Source organism: Nuphar pumila, chromosome 8, assembly GCF_984573655.1.
Source record: "Nuphar pumila chromosome 8, dmNupPumi1.hap1.1, whole genome shotgun sequence".
Taxonomy (NCBI): Eukaryota; Viridiplantae; Streptophyta; class Magnoliopsida; order Nymphaeales; family Nymphaeaceae; genus Nuphar; species Nuphar pumila.
Window position 1 is genome coordinate 7,661,733 of NC_143256.1, and position 17,035 is coordinate 7,678,767.

Genomic DNA, 17,035 nt, shown 5'->3' on the forward strand with positions numbered 1-17,035 from the left:
CTCGAGGTGTTACATTTTTCAAACTTGATATTGCATACTTAGTTAATAAAACTTGTCAGTTTATGCATGAACCAAGCCAGGACTACTGGGCCCACCCACGTAAAAAGAACCTTAACATGTTGGGAACCATCAATTTGGGCCTACATATTAATAAGTCTTCTTCTTTATGTTTGTTTGCTTTCTCTGATGCTGACTGGCAGGATACCCTGATGATCATAAATCTATAAATGGTTATCTGACTTATTTGAGAACAAATCTTCTGTCATGGAGTTCAACAAAATAATGCACAGTTGTCAAGTCTAACACAGAAGTGAATATATATAAAGCTGTTGTAGGAGCCGTGTCTCAGCTCATCTGGCTCAAGCAATTATTAACAAAGCTGAATGTTCACTCCTGCAAAGTCCCTACATTAAGGTGTGACAATCTCAGTGCCACATATCTTGTAGTAAATCCTATCTTTCATGCACAAACTAAGCATATTGAAATAGACTATCACTTTGTGTGAGAAAAGGTTTCACGGGGCGAGATCAATGTTCAATCTGTCTCCTCCAAAGATCAAGTGGCCAATATCCTAACCAAGCCTCTAGCTAGACCTAAGTTCATCTACTTCAATCCTGATCCACAATCCAGCGTGAGTCCAGAAATCTCCCAGAAGCTTCCACCGTTCTCAGAGTTGCAATGAGTCTCTAATTGATGAAAAGTCTCATATTAATCAAGAGTCCAAAGCTGCCAACATAACTCTTAATAAGATAGCCATTAATGAGAAGGACACTGACAAACATGTATCCCAAGGGTGTAAGCACTCCAGGCTCGTGAAGAATTGTAGAGTCCAAAATCAAAACCACCTTATAATTTCCTCTATAAATAAACAAGGAACAACCTCCTCTCTTTGTGTCAATTAGAGAGGGAGACTTTACGTCACATATCGTGTGTTTGTGAGTTATCAACTGTTTTTGTGTTTCTTGCATTTTCAGCTCTTACTGCATTGAATCCTGTTATAATCAACATTCAGATTCAAACTGTTATTTTTTTTAAAAATTTGCCTTTGAACTTTGATCCAGCCCGTAATTAACCCATTTGCACCCCTATAACTGTGTCCACATGATTACATACCATTCTATGCATGCTCAAGAAAAATTGGAGTAATTGTTTAATAAAGGGGGTTAAGAACCCCACTTTTGGTTTGTCATAGGCATACTGGGTGATAGCTCCACTGTTAAATGAAGTAAGATCAGGTGATAAGGGTGATCACAAGGATCACCTGATCCACCAATGCTAATGGAGGGCATCATTGTGAGTCCGTTCTGTAAGCTGTCAATAGAGTTGAAAAACCAGATAAGCCACTCATGGCTCAGCTCATGTTCGGCTCTTGAAGAGTTAATTAGTTTGAACTTGTGAAATAGGCTTGGCAAGCCGAACACGAAGCACCAATGTTCAGCTTATCTCATCTGTGTGTCGATTGATAATAAATATATTTTATATATATCATGGAGTGCAGATGGTTGAAGTGTTTGGCTTGCAAGCAATAAGTTTGAAGTACAAAATCTAATTGCTTACAAGTTTGAAACGACTATTTAGTTTGTAAGTGAGATAGTTTGAGCTTGGCTAATAGATTTAGGGTTCAAATTCTATTATTTTTAATTTTAAAAAATATAATTTTTTTAATAAATGAGTTTAAAGTCGAAATTCAATTATTTTTCCTATGAGGAGAATCTATTACTCAATCTTGAATGGAACCAGCTGGACGTGGCATCACAAATGTGTGGATTGGCAAAAACGGATCAGGTGAATCAATGGGTGTTCTTCCCACCCACTGCTTTGTTAGCTGTGGGGTTCAACCCTCTGACGAGATTGGCTGAGTTGGTGATTGCCTCCAATCGCCTCATCTTTCTTTCAGCAGACATACGTCATGTAATTATTGCTTGGGACCAGAACTAAAGTTGCTTAAAAGCTCATACTTTCTTGACCGACAGGTGTCATTGACCTTGAAACCCATCGGTTGGCTATCCTCAACTTGTCTGTCAAAAAAACAAAAGAAAGAGAACGAAAAGGTGAAAGGCATTGAACAAAGTGATATATATATATATATATATATATATATATATATATCATTTCTCGTTTTCGTTTTGCCCCCACAGTTTTGAAGTGTTTTATGATAAAATCTGAATAGTTAGATGTGTTTAGCATGCTCAAATTAGTGGGAATCGACTCTTAGATGATGCTTTTTCATAAAGAACATGTTTTTATGAGCTGGTACCTTCGTAGCCATTGATTATATAAGTTAGATTCCGATGATCCAAAAGCCTGTTTCCATTAAACAAAACCTATAAATCAAATCTATTGTGTTAGATGTGAGAAAAAAAAGGCTAAAATTGATGATTTTTTAGGGGGGTGGTCTGAAAAAGCATTTATCTATATCTATATCTATATCTATATATAACAATCTCCCTTTCAAATTGATCTATTAATTAAACCTTGAAATTAAGGAGCATCTGCATTGCATCCCCATGCATGTGAAATAACATCTTCATTCCACTTTGCTAAAATTGATCTTCAAAGGAGTCACTGCCACCTATTATTCAACATGGGTGCCCCAGTGCAGTGTAATTGCACACTTTGGGTATGGTGTTTCATTCTTTGATATACAGCTAAGCCTGTGAAACGAGCCGAGTTTGACTCATAAAGTGCTTGGTCAAACTAAAAAAATAAGCTTTGCAAACTGAATATGAACAATATAGACACTCTCGTGCAAGCTCGTTTAATAAAAAGTATATTTTTGATATATTTGACATTATATATAAGTGTAAAATATATGATTATAGCTTGTAAAAAATAGGTTTGTCATAAAATCTCCTATCTCTGGAACAATGCATTTTTCGGTAATCCTATTTCTTTCAACTCTAAACAATGCCTTTTTTTTCTGTAGACAAGCGAGCTCAAACTTTACTCGGGTTCATTATGAGCTCGAACTGGGCTTGACTCACCACAAGAATGAGCCTCAACACTTCAACCTCAGCTAGCTTACCATCCCAAGATACAGCCTGCTAGCTGTGCTGCCCAACAGCAGATGGTGGTGGTGCAGCAGCACACTTTTAGTGTGCAATTACATTGCACTTGATCTGCCCTCTGCACAACCAGGTATGCCTAACATTCATGCCTCCCATCACGGCACTAGCGTACACACACAATGCCTCCATTCGCGCGTCATGAGCTTATATTTTATCAATCCATGTCTTCATATATGCCTTGGTATGTCGTATTGAACATTTGCCATTTATTTTCTTTCTTTCTTTTTTGCACCAATATATATAAGTTCTTTTCTTTTCTTTTTTTTTGCACTATATATATATATATATATATATATATATATATATATATATATATATATATATATATAAACAATTTTTCCTTTTTTTTTGCACCATATACGTAAGCTATAGCGATCCAGAGTGCGTCGGACTCAGGGTGGGCCCACATATTTGCATTATGGAGCTCGACAAGGACTTTTGGCTACAGAAAAGCACAAACCAAGGACCTATATTATCGTGCTCTATCGCGCGGTCACCTATCTGCACTTCTTTCCATCGCTCTGCCATCATTATTCTCAATCTTCTCATTCTTCACCAAAACGATCATCCTTCCATCCGAGGACATATGAAGGTGATGATGGTGTTTTACTCATAATGCTCGACCATGTATATTTCTCTTCAAGTTGATCTTATATATGCAGCCAGGCCATAATGAACCGTCCATCTGGACATGATATATGCTGCATTCCTCTTGCCTCGAGATGTACGGTTCTTCGTTTGCATAATGATAAAAGGAAGCTTTGAAACCTGCCAACTTGATTGTAACTTTTTATGCTCAACAGCACTGACAGAGAGATTTTCACTTGTTGTGAATTTGAATTGGTTACTGATTACTTTTGCCTTCTCATTTTTCGCTTGCGTGTTTCTCTTGGTAAGATTTTCAGTTGGATACATCACAAATTCCGCGACAACATGGGCTACGACTTGGTTGCTCAAAGCAAAGGTAAAAACTAAAGCTCCGGTGCAGATGCTACATTTTTTTTCCTTTTCGTCCAAACTTTCCTTCTTTTTCTTTTCTCGCAACCTGAGATGGGTTTGCGTAGACAAACTATACCAGGCATTTTTGGTGCAATGCAACTCTAATCCTTATTTCCCAGCTACTTAAGATGAGTGAGAATCGTTTACGATGGTTTGGGTATATTCGGCGAAAGCCTAATAATGCTCCGGTTAAAAGGATGGAGAAATGGAAAAATCTATTACCTAAAAGAGATCGGGGTAGGCCTAAGAAGACTTGGATGGAGATGATAAGAAAGGATATGAATGCTTTGAACCTCACCGAGAACATGACATTGGATAGAAATGATTGGAGGAGAAGGATTCATGTGGAGGACCCAAAATGATTTTCTTTTTGATTCATATCGCCGACCCCAATTGTTTGGGATGAAGGCGTTGTTGTTGTTTGTAAGTAGCTAGCTTAATTAGACCATCTCACCTCTTCCTTCTTTTTCTTCTGTTTCTCAATAAACATTATTTCATTACTTTTGTTCTTCTTATTTTGTATGATCCCTAATGCATGGTTGGTTCTGCCATTACCATTATAGCACCTTTTATTGATCACGAGGATGACAAGGCCGAGACTCTTGACAGCTACAGCAACAGAAAGAGAGACACAGAGGCATTGTTACTTGAGCACGCAGACCTGGTCGAGATGTCACACCGGTGGCGGCTGGACCGCATCCTGACCACCGGCGCATTCGGGTTCGATGGTCTCGTAAACAGTGAACTTGAGGTGGCCATGGCCGATCAAGCTGAAGCCAAAAAGCGAGAGCCCTGCGCCCCGATGGTTAGGTTCGTTTGCAAGCCAGACCAGCTCCGGGAGTTCATGGGCTCGGCCCAATTAGAAGCGGAGCTAGGCTCGACGGATGACGAAACGGACACCGTCGCTTTGTTGCAAGCGTGCATCAAATGGGTCCGGGAGGACAACAAAAAGGAGAGAACAAAAGAGAAAGAAAGGACGACACTTGCAGATCTCTTCATGCGGCAGGACGTTGATGTTGATCAGTCGGTGTCCGAACCGGGTGAGAAGAAGGAAGATGGTGGTAGGAAGCCGACTCGCCCTACCAAACCGGGTGTGACTGTTGCCAGAGGTCAGGCCACTTCCAAGGGAGACCAATCCCAGCCCTGCATTAACACCCACTTCCAGGTTAAAATCTTTTTTTTTTTTTTTTTAATTTATAACCGGAAGAAATCTCACCCGAAGACCTGGTTTATATTCAGGTATTACTAAATCCTACATAAACAGATATGGAACAAACGGATCCAGATTATGTGGGATTCATCATATTCAGATTCCAAACGCTACTACTAAATCCAGACCTGATTAGAGCTAAAGAGCCATATTCAGAAGTGAATCTGAATCCATTTTATTAATCAAATGTATTTCCACTGAAATTTTTTCCAATTTCAAAAAACATCAGTTCTATTTGCATGTGGTTATATATATATATATATAAAGTTTTAAATATTTTGTTATGTTGATAGCTTTAAACATAATGCTTTTATGCTTATTAATTTCTGGTGACATAACACGATCCGACTCGAGACCCAACAACCCAAAGTGAGCTCAAAGTTTGGACCTGAGCTGGCTGAACCCTAGGCCTGAGTTTATCAAATCCAATTGATTTCAGCCTGACCTAACTTGGTTCAAGTCATTACTGGGTTAACCTTAGCGTGAGCGGAACATTTGCAGCCCAAGTTATGAATCAGGCTCTCGTTAGATCTTACTGGTTCCATATAACTACAACTGATGGCTGTCCAGAATGTATCTGTTGGATCTAAGTTTGGACCAGACCCAGAGATAACCAAAAAGAAAAAGAAAAAAAGAAAAGAAAATAAAAAGGAATCATGTTTTGGCGAATTACAGATCCAGGCTGGATATTTCTTACCGGATTCTGGTCTGGATCTTTATGCTAAGTTGGATATGGGTGTTGATCATGTTTAAACTGACACACTGGACAACAACATTAAAAGTTGGCTTGGATCGGCGTCAGACCTGATCCATTGTCAGCCATAATTTCGCTTTTTTCTTTCCATCTGGAAAGATAGAGATGTGACGTCGACCTGCACTCTGCTTTTGGTTCTTGCCCAAAATTACCCAAGTGCGGATCCGGTCAGGGGGACCCCTGACGCTAGATCCTCGTCTAGAGGGTCAACAATCCAACGATGGCGCTAGGGATGCCGTTCATCTCCTGACGATGATCCGAGCCTTTGCTAAAAGCTATCAAAATCAGCCAACTTGGTTTTTTTTTTTAACCAAAGTGCCTTAAAACGGCAAAATCACGGCAACCAATTTCTCTTGAAAAGCTGAAAATTTATCTTGCATTTTATCAGCAATAAATAAATTAATACATAAAAAAAGTAAAATGTAGATATATAGAAATAAAAAGGTCATTTTTCTCATAATATAACAGAATGTCAATGTTGTGATAAATTCATGATATTTTCATTTAAATGATAATTAATATCACTGTATTTTGAAAAATATCACGATATTTTGACGATTTAAAATGGTGACTAAGATGCCACATTTTTCACAATAATTTCAAAATATTGTGAAAATCGTTCCAGTCAAAAAATGGCATGCATGAGAGCCAGCTTCAGGCGCACCATAAGCAACCAGTGGTCGTAGGCCTATCTAGGGCTGTCAACGGGTCGGATACCAGACCCATCATGCTATACCCAAACCGGAAGACATAATAAATTATCGGGTTCAGCTTTTGCCCAGTCAAGAAAATGGAATACCAAACCCGGACCAGCATAATCTTAGAAATTTATTTTTACTGAAAATACATATAAAATACTCGGGTCAGGTTGGGTACATGGCAAAAAAGTTGGGTTGGGTACCCAGAAAAAATCATAGCCCAAACCCAGCTAGGGGTGGCAATCGGGTCGGGTTGGCGGGTCAGCATACCTCAACACGAATCTGACCCGTTTATTAAACGGGTCGGCTGTGGCAAACACGAACCCGACCCATTTATTAAACAGGTAACCCGATACGACATAGTTAACCCGTTTAATAAATGGGTCAGGTCGGGTAAACGGGTTGGCAGGCGGGTTGAGGTCGGGTAAACGGGTTGGTGGGTCGGGTTCAGGTAAATGGGTTGAACCGCCCGCCTAACCCGTTTATTAAACGGGTCAGCCAGGTTGGCGGGTTGGCATACCCCTAACACGAACCCGACCCGTTTAATAAACAGGTTAGGCGGGTCGACCCGTTTACGACACGAACCCATTTAAGCCAAACCCGAACCCGCCTAAGAAGCGGGTTGGCGGGTCGTGTCAGATTTTGCCTAAGCCCAGCCCACATATTTCTCGTGTGGGGTTTGGGTCAGCCCGAATATTATTTGGGGCGGCACTTTTCATGCCCATACCCGAAAATTCGGGTTCAGGTCGTGTCAGGTACCCGGTACAAACAAAACTCACTGACAGCCCTGGGCCTATAAGGAAAAAAAACAACAACATTTTTCAAATCTCTATGCGTTATAGCATTCATTTTGTATATAGTTAGTGTGTGTGTGCACCAGAGCTGATTTTTTCTGTTTGTTCTTTCAAGGTGCAGCTTACGTCTAAGATGTTGAAGAGGTGGATCCATCCGGAGATGAAACACAGCAATAACTTGAAGGGCGCAACAAAGGCAAAGGATAAAGACATTGATGATGGAATACTCACTTATGACTGTGATGAATCTGGCAATGAGAAGTCTTCCATGCTTAGAGGTTCCCCCCAAAGAAGCAAAAGTACCTGGACAAGCAAAATCTCGCACGACAATCTGAGGAGCTCTTATGCACCATGAATTTTGAGAGAATTGGACCATGTTGGGATTTTTCTTTTTCATTTCTCTTTCATTTTTTTTTTTTAACGTTTCCAAGTTTCAGTTATGATTGGTTTGTGCATGTGTGTGTGTGGTTTGTGCATCCTGATATGATTGATGAAGACTTCGAGCTCTTTTCACCATGCAACCCTCCGTCGCTTGTGTGTATTTTCTTTCCTATTTCTGATATGAAGTCATGAAGCTTTCTTTCTGCTTTTCTGTCCATAAAGATTTCTTTTTAACTGGCACTAAGCAGTAAGCACCATCCAAAAAGGGGTGAGGATATCATATGCAACCTGGGCAGTACTTTGGTGATCAACAAATATAATGAAATAATGGTCAAGAGATCCCATGTCCCAACTGCCTTTCTCTCAGACTGCAATGGTAGGCAAATGGGGGGCTTGAGTTTCTTGGTCCTTTAGATCTGTTGTGCAGAAAGGAGATAAGCTCACAAGGGATTGAGAGAGGAATTGCTGAATTTAGCCAATTACTTGCGACAGAAGTGCTTAATCCAATGTATAAATAGCTTCATTGCTAATGCTAGATATCCTAATGATTAAGTAAAAACACAGGGAGAGTTTTTTTTTGTCATGAGATCCATAACTAGCCGATCAGGGAACATGTTATCACCTTAAATAATGCGGAGAGACCCCTTTTAAGTATGAATAAAGATTATTAATTTGATTCTCAAAAGCTCTCTTTCTCTAGTCGTCCCCCCTCTCTCTTCATCTCTCTAAACGTCCTCTTTCTCTCTCTCTCAATCTATTTTCCTTCTCTGGTCTCCCTCTGATACACATAAAGGCCAAGGCCTCCCTTGGCTGGTCGACATCTTCCTTGAAGAGCTTGAGCTCTTCCTGCACCCAGACATTGCAATTTTATAGTTTTGCCACTCTGACCCAAGCTATCTCATTATGGATCTTGTGCCCATTTTCCTGAATGTGTAGGACACTTCTCAGACTTGCTACAAACCTTTAAAAATACCCTAGGTATTGATATAAACCTTAGTTAAGTCTCTACCTGCTTTCCAGAGTTGAAAGATCGAAACTGCACCCTACTAATTCGAGAAAATGAATAGTTTGGCCAGCTCGACTTCACCAACCTCTTTCATGACCCAACTTTTTATCCTTGACCCCTAAAACATATATCAGACTCTTATACATGTCCCTAGGTCACCTTAGAACCCCTAGACTAGGTCCTTTTAATTCTTGACCGAAAACCCTAGCTGAACCACTTATCGAACCCAAATCGCACTTACATGATTAGTCATTTGACATTGTTTCTCGTCATTTTGCCTCAACCGCCACCATGAGTGTAAAACACAAGATTTTTCTTTGGTAATTAAAGTGAATAAATGATGAATTATTAGTACATCTATGACTATATTGTGAATTCTTGATTTTGATTAATTATAAATTTTCATCTCATGTTATCAAAATTAAATTTGGCTAGAATAATTATAAAATTTAAAAGTTGTTTTAGATTTTGGACATTGGTTTTGGATCTAAATTCAACATTTGAATCCAATATGGATCTGAGGTGATATTTGGATTGGATCCAATGGTAATGGATTGGACTTTCATAGGAGATGTCTTATGTGGACCCCCATTCGGATCCCAAAGTCCATATGGATTAAAGTCTTATATAGTTTTAAATTAGTAAATAAATACATATAAAAAGAAATAATTAAGTTTTTTAATTAGAAAATTTAATTAAGTTATTAATCAAGATATTAAAGAGAGTGAAACATCCCATACCTCTTGAATAGATAAAAAATTAGTTTGAATTGTTAGTGGTTAGTTGTTGAATAGTCAAACTTAAGAATCTTAATCAAATAAAATTTTAAGAAAATTAAATAACTAATGAAGAAGGAGTCTAAAAGATAGAGTCTTTCTCAGAAAGAACTCCTCTCCCCCTCGACATGATTTTGGAGGGAAGAGTCCTTCACCACTTAAGACTAAGTTTGGTGAAAAGGTTATTTATACACCCTCCCACACGCCCCTCTCATTTTTTCAGAAAACTCTCTCTCTCTCTTCTCTTTTCTTTTTTTTTGTTCTTCTTCTTCCACTTCTCTAAAAAATGTCTAGGAGGTCTAGAGTAGTGGTAAGCAGCCATTAAACCTGCAAAACCTTTGGTGGTGGTAGTGGTGTAGAGATCGGACTACCCGATTTCCTTTTGGTTTAGAGGAACTATCAATTTTTCAGGTAAGATTTATGTAGTAGATGTTTTGTACCTACACCAAGCATGCATATATGTATAATATATTATTTTAGAGGTGTATTTACATGTTTAGATCAGTTATACATATTTTTCTTTATGAAGAAATTGTTATTTAGATTTGCAAAGGGTGAATCATGGGTTTTTCATCAAAATGATTTTGAAAACCATGTCTAAATAGGGTTTCTTTGTTGATTCAGGTTAGATTCAGTCATAACATATTTATTTTTGGTAATATTCATAAGTTAACCCTTATTAGATTAGGTTAAATCTAAAATACTAAAATTTTAAAGGTTTTATGATCTCAAGAAGATTTTTAGCAAAAATATTTTCTGTGAAACCTAAGTTTGAGATGACTGGTATATTATTCTTGACCAGTTTCAGAATTAATTTGGTATCTACTCAAATATTAGCCCAAAAAATCTAAATAAAAATATTGTGTTACTTGGACTTGATTTTAGAATCTTATTTTACCTGATTTGGATTTGTATTAAGGAAGAAACATCTGTCCTAACAAAGATCCAGTTTTAGGCTCTGGTTATAGGATTGTTTTAACCTATCTCTTTAGAAAGGTATAAAAGCTCAAGAAAAATGACTCTAAATATTTTATAAAACTTTTGGGTGAAGTCTAACACATAATAAAAGACGGTGTAAAAAGGGTTTTGTCAAAAATATTTTCTATAAATTCCAAGAAAATCTTTAATCTAATAAAAATCTTGTAGTTTACAGATTCTGGATTGAAATTCTATCAGAATAAGGTTCATTAGAAGATTTGTAATTATTTTTTTAATCATCATTTTTAAGATTGGTTTGGGTTATATTCTTGACAGGTACAAAAAGTCGCAGAAAAAATATAGTGATTTTGTTTGTGATCTGTCATTTTTTATACATTTTATAGAAATGGGTTATCAGGGATCTGAATTTTCCTCACGACTTGTATTTGGGATTAGATAATACCATGTTTAGATCTTATTGTTTTACTATTTTACTGTTATATTCTGTATATTATCAGTGTTGAGACACCTTATTGAATCATGAATAAAGAACCAAACACTGAGAAAAAACTGAATTTGAAATTATGCAAGTTATAGTTAAAAAATATTGCCAAAGTTTGATTGTTACACAAATTAATTATTTTGGTTTATTGCAAAGAAGATTATTTTTATTTGTATGATTGTAATCTACATTTTTAGCTTGTTAAATATCTGAACTCATACTTGACTTAATGAAAATTGAATGATTTGTATTTAAGAGAATCAAAACCCAAATTTCTCATAAATCAATTTAGGGTTTTAGGCTCTTTCTTGTAATTTGATTCATATAAATGCATATGTTGTTGAGATGTGATCTTTCTAAGTTATGTATAGTATGAACTGAATTAAATCATATGTATTTACCTTGAGTAAATATGGCTACAACTGAACATAATTGAAAACATATAAGCCTTTCGATTTGAGCTTATAGGGGCCTGGACTGGGAAAATTGACTTATGTGTGTTTTGTTATGAGTTAGTTGTAATAGATTCATTGATTCAAGTTGTTATCATAGATATTTTAATCAGGTCTAATATAATTTAAATTATTGTAAAATCAGTATATTAATTGGAGTCATGACGATTTGCTCGATAAGGGTTTATAGGAGCTCTTATCAGGAAAGTCGAGGTTCGTGGCTCTAATTATGTTTTGATATTTTTTTTCAAATTTTTTTACAAATTCTGTTTTGAATTATATCAAATCTGATATAAATATTTATGATAGAGATAGAGATAGAGATAGAGATAGAGATAGAGATAGAGATAGAGGTGAGTTAGATCTCGACCGATGAGTTATGGTTTTGGTGTAAGGATGCCATGTTTCTAAGAAATAGGCTCCTACACGAATTATATTTGATGTTCATGATCTAATCCATTCATGATATCATAATTGTATTTATTTTCATGATAAATTAAGCATAATCATAATCTTATTTGCAAAGCATGTGAAATATGAATATGGTCATGTTTTGATTGTATTGTGATTTGTCAAAATATGTTTCAGATGTATAGTTTTGGGCTACTTTAGCCATAGGACCTAAATAACTTGACAATGATTTAGAATTGTGGTCCATTGAATGATTTATATTTAAGATAATGATGCCTATAGATTTCTATTGAAATTATTTGATATCATATGAATAAATTGTTGAATAGCATGTTGATATGATTCATTATTTATGAGAATGCATGTAATGCTTTGAGATGCAGTATTTGTGAAATGCATGTAGGGTGATAGAAATCTCATAGGGTTGCATGGGCATTTTGACCTTCAATAAAATGTTGATTTAAGGTTTCAAAGAGGGAACAATAAAATTACAATATACTAGCCTAAATGGTAGATGTATTTACCCATGGCCTAATTAATAAGATAACCCTGAGCAAGATTTTAGGTATGCCTTTACCGAGGTTTGCTGACCCAAAATGGTCTTTGGTCTACCTTAGAGAAGGTAGACATTATGAAACTCCCTGGGCCTTTTGTTTCTTGTTATACTATGAGAGAAAATGCTTCAATGGCCCCCCAACCCAGAGTATTTAGGGGGGTCAGGATTGCCTCTTTTGCCTTAGCTGGGTACGTCTCTAGGTCTTTTGCAGAAGTGTGTGGTCATGATCAACGTATGGCACAAAGTCATTCCCCTAAACAGATTCTCTCTGAGCACATAGTTATGTCTCACAGCCTAACTCTGCTCTTGGAGGGACTATTTAGTCAGTTACTCAAGAAATTAAAATACATAGTATAATAAACATCCGAGTAATCTAGTCTATTTTATAGAGGGCTTATGCATACCCGATAGGCTTTTTGGTAATCAAGTGGAACTTAAACTACATGCTCACTTTACTTTTCTATACTTTTATTTATGCTCATGATTATGTGGATTCATTCATAAAATACCTCTTAATTTTATTCAAAATTTTTACTGAAAAATTATAGATCTTACATCATTACCCTCTAAGAATTTTGTCCTCAAAATTCTGTTGCAAGTACTGTGTGAATAGCTCAGAATACTTTTCCCACATATTGGATTGACAATGCTATCAACAACAAAACTAAGTAGGTGTGACATTTTTTTTACTAGTATGTCAATGTATCTATCGATTAGATATCAGATAAATAATTATGCAATCATTTACAAGGTGTCTAAGTAGGTGTGGTGTGTCATTCACCTAGTTCATTATCACATTTGTTCCAATCACAATCTTATATCACGAACTACAATCAATGTGGGTGTGCTTCTCATATTGAAGTTTAATATCAAATCATGTTACAAGAATATCAATATTGAATCCATAGTTTTTCAACTATCTATCAACCATAGTCATTCCATGTAACTATTTCATATAACCTTATCATCCTCACAAAGATTTTTACCATATTAGAAAGAGTTCTCCATCAAATTACCTGGTCTTAGAAACGTACCTCCTCACAGGCTTATCCTCGTCAGACTTACCTAATATTGGAATAGTATACCCTCATAAAATCGTCTGAGCCAAGCTATTGGTATTGAACATATACACTCGTGCAGGGTATCTTAGGACTGCCTGGTCGTGGAGTTGTACATCCTGATAGACTCGTCCTGGCCGGATTATCAGATCTTAGACATGTAAAACCTCACAAGATCCTTCTATTGGGAACCGTTCTTCAACGGTTTATGAATTTTATCAAGTGACTTCTAGTGTCATAATTGCACAAACACAGTTACCCACTCATAAGGTCAATGGTCACTAATTTGGGCATAAACACATATAAATTCAATTGACAAGTCACAAGATTATTTACCACCATTTTGGGACAAAAACACATATCCATTCAGATGACCATACACAAGGTCATGAGTCACTTGTCTAGGCTCAAGCATTCAATTGATCATATGTTATTTTCTAGTTGCTTTCTACCCAACACAACTTTTACCTATCAAGGGTACTTAAGTTTCTTGATAAGCTCGTTATTTGTAAGTTGTTCAGTTGATACAATATAGACACGACCTGCCACGAGTTTCTTTTGTCTTTAGGGTTGGTGGCAGCTAGAATGGGGGATGCTGCTGAATTTGTTGGAAGGGTCCTTCAGATCTCATATTTTTTTATTGATCATTTCAGGCCTTCTTGCGATATTCTCTTATATGATAGCCCTGCTTGTCATAATATAAGCAACCACCTGTATCACGGTGATAGGCCTATCCGGGGTGATGTGCGCTATACCTCAAGCAACTAAAGTTGAATTGTTGGTAAGGCTAAATGGCTCCCTCCATCTACTGTGGCCCCTCAGCTAGTGAAGCAAAGTCTTTTTCATAGAACTCTCTCTTACGAAAAGGTGGTCATGATTCCTGCTCACCTAGGAATGACTTCTTGTTGTTCTCATCACTTGTTGTTGGTCTTTTTCATGTGATCCCCTTGGATCACTCTCAGTCCATATTTAACGTTGAACCTGCCGCTACTGCAACTTGGAACGTCTGGGGCATGCGAGACCATAATCCATTGATATACTTGTTGGCCCTTTTCTGGTTAGTCTCGATCAACCTAGAGCATTACCGCTCGAGGTTTTCAAATTTTATAGTATAGTCGATAAGACTCGTACTACCTTGTTCAAACTTAAAAAAACTTTATCTTTTTTTTATAACTAGAGTGTATAGAGAAGTAGTTATCCAATAAGGCCCTTTAAAAATTACCTAGAGAGATGACCTCGTATTCTAAAAACTAAATAATTTTGGTAGTGTCCTACAACTTTTGTGCGTTGTCCTTTAATCGGTATGTGCCAAAAAAATTGTTCCTCTAGCACTCCCAATACTTGAAACACATGCTCGGTCTCCTAGATACAACTTTTTGTGAGTTCTGGGTTAGCTTTATCAATGAAGACTGGTAAGTCTAGCTTGAGAAACTTCTCGTAAGTGATTCCTTCAGCATTTTTGTTATGAAGCATGACCGATTTTTGCCTTGTCTCATAAATGACGATAAATAGGTTGTTGAGACTTTCCAAAAGAAACCCCTGAGTGTGAGACTTCTCACTTGACACTGTCCTCCTCATCTTAGAAGTCATTTGTTTATTCATGCATAATTAACGTAATTTAGTTCCTTCAATTATATGTAAGAAAGCAAAAATTTTACTCTGTATATATATTACAAAGCATTGCATGTTGTTGTAACCCTCGATTCGTGAGTTGCCATTTATATTGGACAACAATTTTTTCAAGGTTATAATATTTAAAGTCATACTTACAATGCCATATCACAAGCATGGTGGATCTCAAATCAGGTTTCCCAAATTTAGGCTTTGATACCAATTCTGTAATGCCTCAAATTTTCAAAACAAAACTTGGTCAAAATTTCATGGATTATTTTTTCTTTGCAGCAGAATTTAGAAAAGGTTTTTAGCAGCAAAAATATTTGATAGTTAGTTGTGAGTTTTAGAAGATGTTGAGCAAGTCATAGGTATGTATCCAAGCACTCATTGTGAAACAAAGTATTTCATTTAAGCAAACCAAAATGAGTCATTTATTATAAACAATACTAAATAAAACTGAGCCTGTAAACAAAATATCCAACACAGTCTGGAGAAACCCTGGATCTTGATGTCACCCTGCTCCTCATCCTCCATAAAATGGGGTCAAAACTATTGCTAGTCTGGTAGAAAAGCACTCCAATTCTAACAAATATAATACGTAAAAACATGAAAAACCACTTCAGAACCATAGTTGAAACATCGTAGCTCAAGTCTCTATGACTTAGCATATTGGTATACCATGAATCGAAGCAGGATCTCTCCGAGCTTAACTTAGCCATGCGAATACAATTTGGGTCTTTTGCCTAATCAGACCAATAGTGTACCAAAATCATTACCTTACACAAGGTGATGCATGAGTAACACTAATGCACGCATCCATTCATTCACCGTTGTACCTATAACTAATGCATTGTTTCAATATTAACCGTTCACCCCCTAGTACACAAGAGAAACTTGACTTTTGCATCAACGCGACCATCTAAGGGTTTATTATGATATATATTTTTATATACCCAGAGGCCTAATGATTGTATTCATAGTGGGGCAACAGTTTTCATGCTGGGAGAATCCCACAAAGCCATTTCAAATGCATCCTTCTACTATAATAGTGAAGTAAGTCTCTAGATCTTAGGGAGAACTCGACTTCCTAACCTCCGAGTCATCGAGAGACTGCCTAAACTCTTTGGTCTATAATATAATGTATGTCACTCGAGGTGGTACCATCACCGTCTGCCATGATGAACATAAGTCTTGAAGGGGTTCGATGATATAATCTTTCTTATTAGGATGTTGAATGCTACATAGGCAATCCAATGAATTTTGCATGAAGAGAATATGAACCCAACTCCACTTAGTTTTTTGAAAAATAGGTCAGTTTCTATATGGTCAGGGACTACTTTTATGTTTTGTTTATATTCATGCAGAACCTCGCCCTTAGCATCTATAGCCTTCACGAGCATTTTACCCCATGCGGGTAAATAATCAACTATGGCATAACTGTCCTTATGAGTGTTATTGTAGTACAGTGTTTCACAGATGCATGCATAAACAAGGATCACTTTGGATCAACTACTCAATGTATTTAGCTGCATTGAGCACTGGCCTAACATGGCGCAATAGCTACTCTGGCGCATTGTTTCTTACGAGTACAGTGCCCTTGAAGGCAGAAATGAAATGAGTCATTCAGGCAGAGTTCCAACAACGAGGACATCATTGTGCCATTCATACTAGTTCAGGTGAGCATTTTGTTAAAAATTTTGGCAGCATCTCCCTTGTTTAATGGGAAAAGTGTGATGTTCTTTTTTGGATAGATGTGCACCGTTGTGCGTAGTTTGCATCTTCCATAGTTTATGAGACACTCAGACCTTAGTTAGGTCAAAAGTTGGTGACTTTGATGT

General features: G+C 36.9%; 1 protein-coding gene across 4 annotated transcripts; it reads left to right on the plus strand.

Moving 5' to 3' along the window:
* The first annotated feature begins 3,588 nt into the window (after positions 1–3,588).
* On the plus strand, positions 3,589–8,108 carry LOC149829541 (NAD-dependent protein deacetylase HST1-like protein). Of its 4 annotated transcripts, XM_090015574.1 has the most exons (4): positions 3,589–3,660; positions 3,966–4,032; positions 4,631–5,232; positions 7,639–8,108. In XM_090015574.1, exons 1-4 carry the CDS (start codon positions 3,655–3,657, stop codon positions 7,876–7,878), a joined length of 915 nt encoding a protein of 304 aa, XP_089871700.1. In that variant the 5' UTR covers positions 3,589–3,654; the 3' UTR covers positions 7,879–8,108. The 4 variants fall into 4 exon arrangements, with proteins under 4 accessions (XP_089871700.1, XP_089871698.1, XP_089871699.1 ...); XM_090015572.1 differs by lacking the exon at positions 3,589–3,660 and having other exon boundaries at positions 3,840–4,032; XM_090015573.1 differs by lacking the exon at positions 3,589–3,660 and having other exon boundaries at positions 3,840–4,032; positions 7,645–8,108.
* The last annotated feature ends 8,927 nt before the right edge of the window (positions 8,109–17,035 follow it).